Genomic DNA, 7,587 nt, shown 5'->3' with positions numbered 1-7,587 from the left:
CTTACCTAGTTCCAGGTGGAGTTTAAGTTAGCGTTTCATTCGATAGAAATTATATATATTATATTTAATATCCCATGGCTGGTGATTTAATTATATTCCTTGTAATTCACGTTGAGTTGAAGTGAACATTTTGGAAACCAAAAAATTTCACAATCAGTACTTTAACATCGTTGTTGTATGATTTCATTTTTAAAATCTTCGCAAGAAATAAAAAAACAATTTCCTAAATTTTTAAGCAATTTGGACACTAAATAGTTCCGTACTTTAATTGACTAGAAGGTCACACTTTTGCAGACAGTTCCTGGAAGGACACAGCAATTCATTCCTGGCATACTATTTTAGATGGAATGTCGATGGATGGTTTTAAAATAAATTTTGAGGTTTAGAATGAGGGTTTGTTGAGTTTTTTGAACAGCAGACCCTGTATATGCTTTTATTTTCGATTTTTAGGAATGAAACAAACCCAAGTTTTCCTATACCTATCTCTACCGTCTTTGATATAAAAGTCAATTTTCATGTTTTTACGTAATATCAACATTGAACACCATCATTACGAAGAAAGTTTCGCACGTAGACAGAATGAACTCTGTATCACCTCATTTTCATTTAATTTTAGTTACTTTGCAACAATCAATTAAATAAAAATGAGGTTCTGCAAAGTTTATTCGGTCTATGTGCTAAACTTACTTCGAAATGACGATGTCCAATACTATACTATATAAAAATTAATTGAAATTAATTTTTATTTCAAATACGGTAAAAGACAGGTGTTCGATGGTCCAAATTGTTTAAAATTCTAGAAAATCACTTTTTACTTCCATGACGGTAAGACAGGTATATGAAAATTAAATGATATAGAGTGTGCCATTTTAAGTAAGGATGATGCCACTTTTATATGGAAGCGTCAACACTGCATACTTAAAAATATTTTATAACGATAGTGCCCCCCTCTTACTTCACCCTGTATAATTTAAACTAAATCCGTTGATCGTTTCGCCAGATACATCTAATAGGAAATCCACTGTGTGTCACCCGGTATAGCAGCTATTTTTACGGAAATGTATAAATGGCCATCACTTACTTATTTTAGTATTGTTTGGACTAGACTTACAATATCAATAAAAATATACCAAGTGTCCCAATAAAGACAACGGAGTTGGTACGAGGTATTGGAGAAACGGAGGGTCCTAGAAATTAAAAAAAAACATTTTTTTTATTTTTGAGACTTTGTGAATTAAACTTTTTTTAATTCTCTAGTACTGTCCCACCCATCACGAAAGCAACTACTTGTATATGCAAGTACCTGTATATGCAAGAGTGTATAGACATATAAAATAAAACCGTTTCCTAAGTCTATTAACAAAAAATAATGAATTTTTGGGGCGAAATATGGCTTAGAGGCTAACAAATTAAAGAAAAGTACAGCCAAGTGACCTGGCCTCCCGATTTATTTACACGTCAGTCGGGCGCGACTACGAACTTCCATATTATGGGGCTGGACGACGACAGCACATATAGGCTGTGTTTAGAAGAGGAGGAAATTTCAATTCTTCTCCTAAACAGTTGCGTTCCACATTGAGCCATATGAATTATCCAAACTCTCCATGAAAGAGGAAAAGAAAAAATCTAAAAGAGTACTTCCTCGAGAGTAGGCGAGGAAGCGAGAAGGATATGCGGTCATAATGGATCAGATAGAATAGGAATAGGATACACGTTCGGTTAGCATCGTTCAAAACAACATGTTTTAAATCAATCACTTTAGTCATTTTTTTTTCTCCAAGGCTTTTCACCGAATGTTATATATATAAAAGCACTCGTTTATTTTGGTAACACGTGCACCTAAGCTTTCTAGGAACTATTAAGAATAGTTTTTAATAAGAGTTATTGGATTTAAAAAGTAAACTGTCAATTTATTTCCTTTTTATTTATTTTTATATTTTTTATTTGATTAAACGATATATTACTAATTAGTCGCAAAATGCAAAATTAACGCAACGCTAACGGGGCGCCCAACATAAATTAACTACCGAACGAATTGAAATTAAAACAGAAACAACTCGATACTCTCGCAACGGCGATAGCGGTAAACTTTTGACTCTTCAAACGGGCCACTTTAAGCAAATCCATTCCCTTCCGGGCAAAGGACCAAAACCGCTCCAGTCGGACGAATTAAGTGTCGATATCGGTTCGGTCGCATTAAAAAACATTCGCCGACAAATTATAATCGCAAAACGTCCCGTCAAACTTCCGAAGGGATGCGGCACGGTTGCCGAGCGACCAGGGTGAGTGGGCGGAGTCCCGGCAACGTCGACCAATGGGACGGGAACTACCGACGCGCAGCGTCTGCGAGTGTGTAATGTATCGTCTAATAACGCTGTAATGTCTGATATTATTAGGATAATACATTTCAAATCGTTTAGTTTGGCCACCACTGAGCTTCAGTTGAGTTGCAAGTGCGTATGATCTAATTGATAATTATTCGTCGTTCGTATTGGTATGGCGAACACATTGCATGCCATGTGGTGAATTGAGGTTTGGCGCAAATTGAATTTTTCAAAAATCAGAGTTTTTCAAACTTTGAAGCAGTTAGGTCGATTGTACTAGTGCGCATAGAGCTAGTGCTAGTGTTTTATACGCGGGTAGTGACGGTTTTTGAGGAGGCAATTACCAATCGCAGGTACCAAAAATATTCGTTTTTCTCCCCAAGCCACTAACGGAAAATTGTCCTAGTTTTGTTTTGATTTTATTGACCATTTGACCCATGTGAATAGACAAGGTGTCACGACCTCAGTGGCGAGCTTTAATAATTAATAATTAGATTTTTTAGTTGTGCCCTAAGTAGTAATAACTTTAAATTCTGCGAGTTGTGCGATTTCACTAATTTTTTATATTTTGTTATTATATTGTTAGGCGTAATTACGTAGCATAGACTTCGTGATAAAATAATTATAAAACAATAATTAAATTAAGTAATGAATGTTAAAAATAAATTCATTACCCCTGTATTTGGAACAATTTATATAAGAAGGGTAAAAATGGTCCCAAACATAAAATTTTTGATTAACATAGGCACATATCTACCTCTAAATGAGTCCAGTAATTTGGATATTTTTCATATAATTAGGATATGGAATGAAACTCATATGAATAGTTTTAAAAATAATTTTTCAAAGAAACTTTCACAGGCTACTGTACTACTTTTTACAAAACTTTTGGGTGAAACTGCTTAAGTTTCAGTCAAGCTCTGAAGAAGGCAACAGGATGATTGGCGAAACGTTAGCAAGTTCGACACACCAAAAACTGTCGCAGGAGGAATCCAGAAGTTTTGTAAAAAGTAGTTTTATAATTAGTTTTACAATCCTTAACCTATTTTTTACATTTTTTCTTATTTTTTCACGATGACAAGTTATTTCGAAAAAAAATTGCTGCCAAGTACATTATTTTGTAATTATACTTGACCACTATTTTATTTTACCTATAAAACAACTAAACTATTTATTTTACCTATAAAACAAAAAACCTTCATAATGGCAAATATGGCAAAAAACTATTGCCATGTTGTGCTGGGCTATTCTTATAAAATGGTCCATCTAAAATACACGATCGCTAGCCAGTTCGGAATTTTAGTCATGGGTTAAGGGAGCGATCGATTTTTTTCGGTCTACTTTTGCCATGATATTTTGATGTTTGCCAGTTCTGAGGTCACTCAATAAATGTATTCGTGCTAATGACTACAAAAAGTGTAGTAGGCAACACGTTGATAAACTTCTTCAGTCACTTGTTCCAAATTAAACTCGTGACTAAAATGATGTTTCAAATATATTGCATAACACACTATTACCGTGCATTTCACGAGGACATATCAGCTTTCGACCTACTAAACCACAGTGGTCAAGTAAAACAAAGATCCCAATTTTTGTCATTTTGAAATATTTAAACTATTTAAACTACTATTAAAGGGACAATCAACTGAATGAAAAAACAGAAAATTATTTATCTTTCTTTTCTTTATTGTAAGATCTTGTGTTAACATTAAAATTTTTACTAATCACAAATTTCTGCATTCTTTGGTTCAAGTATAAAGAACAGCAGAAAAGTGTTTTTCGTCTCAATAACTACATTGCATGATTTGTCACCAGCAATTTATCAACACAAGTTCTCTGTTTATTTTGGTGAGTAAATGTGGTGTCACTAAATTCTCGTTACCGCATTTATTTTCCTGGCGATATAAGAAACTGTTAGACATTTTTGATACTTTAAGCGGAGAACTAATAATAATCCAAATAGACACAATAAATCAATGGCGTGTGAGATTATAATGCAACAATATTAAAATTAAAAAAATTTGATCACACTTTTAGAGATAATGCAAATCAAATTCGATGCCTTTAAACGTTCTTTAGAAATATTCAATAGATAAGCACAAATAAAACAAAACAATAAAGTAAATACACCCAACTGTGAAACACCTCTTCGATTTGTTTGCATAAACTTTTTTACATTGTGGTATTTTTGATATCAGTCTCGTAATATCAATATATTCACAAATACCTTTTAATTTGATTTCAATTGATTCGTTGTAACGTTTCCACGTTAAAAAAATATGTATTTCTTGCAAACGATTTCGCTATTGCCAAAAGAGGACTTGGACGAGATCTTATCAAGACATTTTTTGTTTTATAAATTGAATTAAATTTCTAATCAATCCATGTCTGTTGAATACATAAAAAAAAAATTATGTTTTCATATAAAGATATTATTCCTTTCAAAGTTATTCAGGAAAAAGCCCGACGATGTCCAGTACTACCAACTAGCGTAGTGGAAATGATCGGTCAATTTATTTTGTGTCAATTGATTGGTAAATTGAATTGAAATTTTATTTTATTTATTTGTATTTATTTATATTGCGCGTCACGTTGCCGTGGCGTCGTTCTGGGAACCAAATGGAGTCGATATTATTATTGGGGTTCCCCGAATCGCTATCGGAGTTTTCTTGAAGAGGGTTTTAGGTAAATTGAATATCAAAAATGCATAATAAAATACATATTATTGTTATTAAATAATGAATAGATAACACTTTACTTGCAAGATGTTATTTAAAACACGTCAATTGAGGTCAATTAAGAAGTGGTCAATGGACCATTCCCAACACTACTGGCAACATTGCCTTTATCTCAGTGCATTATCTCACCCGAACATTTTCGTATTTCTCAATATTATCGAGTTATAAAGGAAAAAGATTCTGAATGTGGTAAATTGGGGCATCAATATTCGAAATGTTTCTCTTGACTTTAATCTCAATAATGGAGGTCCGAAAATCCCTTACTTTTATCGAATCATTGTCTACCACATTTTCAAAAGTTTCTTACATATCTGCGCCTATACGTATAATCTGCTGCTTTTATAAATTATCTATTGTTCTGTGGAATCATTTTCAACCTTTGTTCTATTAAATATTGAAGCCGTTATTTTTGAAGCGCTTAATTACTTTTATTTTGCGATCGCAATTTTGAGATGCGAGAAGGCTCTAAATACGAACTATAATTATTTTCCAAACCTTTTCAGATTTTCTAACGGAACTGGACCACAAACGTTCAAAACATCGACTTTCTATTTCAGGCGTATCCGCTAATCCGACAGGATCGTCGCTCTACGGACACAGAAGGCGATCTTCGTTAAATGTATGTGGGACACGCCAAGTGACACATCAACGTCCCGCAGGGACACCACGATGGCCCAGTACGTCGAAGACGGCTCGCATTTTATCAGCAATTACCAAAACAAACCGCTAAATATGGACACTAAAATTCAAGAGAACAAAGGTTCTTTCTGTATTGACGCTCTGCTGTCCCGAGGCGATGAACGACCGATGAGTCCCGAAACGTCACGAAGCATCTCACCGACGTCGACGCGGAGCAGGAGTCCACCAATTTCACCTGGGTGCGAAGACGTACCATCCACCACCGGGTTCGTCCCCCGGCCTGGATTGTTAAATCATATTTATCCCGGCGGGGCTGGCTTTTACGGATATCAAGGTCAGCCGCAGGGTTCCGCATTCCATTCGTTAGATGGGACCATGGTGCAGAAGGTACACCTGCCAGTAAACCCTCACGGGCAGAACCACTTTCAACAAATGCAGCTAGAGTGGTTGGCCAGAACCGGTATGTTTTACCCGAGGTTGCAAGACTTGACTGGTAAGTTTTTGGTCTTAAAAAGTTTGAGTTTTTGGATTATCAAATTTTTTGGATCGAGGGCAATCTTTTTTTAAAATGATATTTGGCCAGCATATAACTCAGCATACTTGTTACACACTGTTTACTATAAGTTACTAACAGTAAAGGGCTACAAAAAATACAAAATTACCCCAGCCCACTTGATTATGGTTCAAAAAACTACGAACATGTATCACAAAGACCTAGACATCTTCATTGCTTAAATATACCCAAAATCTTTTTCTATATCTGCTGGATGGCTTTTTTTTAATATCCTCTATATATACCCTTACCTGATTGAGAATTTTTAAAGAAAATCTATATTTCAATGTGGACCACATAGGCGACCCTTCTTTGAATTATTTTGGTATAAGCTACAAAGGTAATACGGGCTTTTGTAAATCTTGTAGCCTCGCTTACAGGGGGAACGCGAAGTTTCGCTTCATGGGGGCTATCAAAGCAAAGTTGATTACCGTTGACGCTATCTGAATCGGGCTCTATATATATACAAGCTGTTAGAAAATAGTGCATTGTAAATTGATACTGACAGATACTCATACGACTGTTTATGCTAATTATATTTTTTGAAAAGTGACGAATATCAAAAATTAGGTTTATTATACACACATATTTTTATGGATTCATGGGACCATTATATATACATGCACCTTGAAGACTTTAAGTTCATCAATTTGCTATAAACAAATAATTTTAAACTATGCAACATTCTAATGTATTTTGGGATTTTTAGTACTGTAGCTGACAATCACTTTAACTATAATAATAAATCTCATTGCATATTATTATGCTTATTAAAATTTTGTAGTAAATTTCCACCGAGTCTCGAATCCAAATTTAGAGAATTAATAATAAACATTCAGATTTAAAAGAATTTTGAAACCACTAAATATATTTTTTCAAGTTTTGTTTGAATTCTTTTGCCATAGGTGTAGCGCTGATAGTAATCATTAATTTCGGTGAAGTTTTGACTCACTCAACAACAACACCTTTGTAAAGCGAATTCGATAACGATGGCATGTTCACGATTTAGGCCTATTCTTCCGATTTTTTTAATAATTGCATGTATTTTCTCGCTTTAATAATTGACTCGGAAACTGTAAATGTGAAAGGAAATTCAACTAATAGTACCCACTACTTCATTTAATTTTCAATGGACATATTGAAAGGTAACCTCCTCTTCCTAAAAGAGATAGAGGAAAACTGATGAACGGGGCTCAATTTTCATAAAACAAAAAGAGCACCGTTTCAGAGTTATAAGCTATTTTTCGACAATGTGCATTATTAAAAAGTCCCTGAACTTTGTTTCTATGAAAACGTTTCCATCAAATTTAACATACAATTTAACAATATAAAT

General features: G+C 34.2%; 1 protein-coding gene across 2 annotated transcripts in view; it reads left to right on the top strand.

The window, feature by feature from the left end:
• The first annotated feature begins 2,404 nt into the window (after positions 1-2,404).
• LOC132706740 (motor neuron and pancreas homeobox protein 1) overlaps positions 2,405-7,587 on the top strand; it is a 52,756-nt gene continuing 47,573 nt past the window's right edge. Inside the window, exons 1-2 of one of the 2 annotated variants that reach the window (XM_060678243.1) lie at positions 2,405-2,453; positions 5,620-6,194. In XM_060678243.1, the coding sequence (XP_060534226.1) occupies positions 5,684-6,194 (511 nt within the window). In that variant the 5' untranslated portion in view covers positions 2,405-2,453; positions 5,620-5,683. Of the gene's footprint in view, positions 2,678-5,619; positions 6,195-7,587 lie in introns of both variants that reach the window. The other variant, XM_060678252.1, reaches the window with a different exon arrangement.

Source organism: Cylas formicarius, unplaced genomic scaffold (genome assembly GCF_029955315.1).
Source record: "Cylas formicarius isolate icCylForm1 unplaced genomic scaffold, icCylForm1.1 PGA_scaffold_10__41_contigs__length_53128322, whole genome shotgun sequence".
Lineage (NCBI taxonomy): Eukaryota > Metazoa > Arthropoda > Insecta > Coleoptera > Brentidae > Cylas > Cylas formicarius.
Note: the sequence above shows the minus strand (reverse complement) of the source record. Positions and strands in the feature narration are given on the sequence as shown.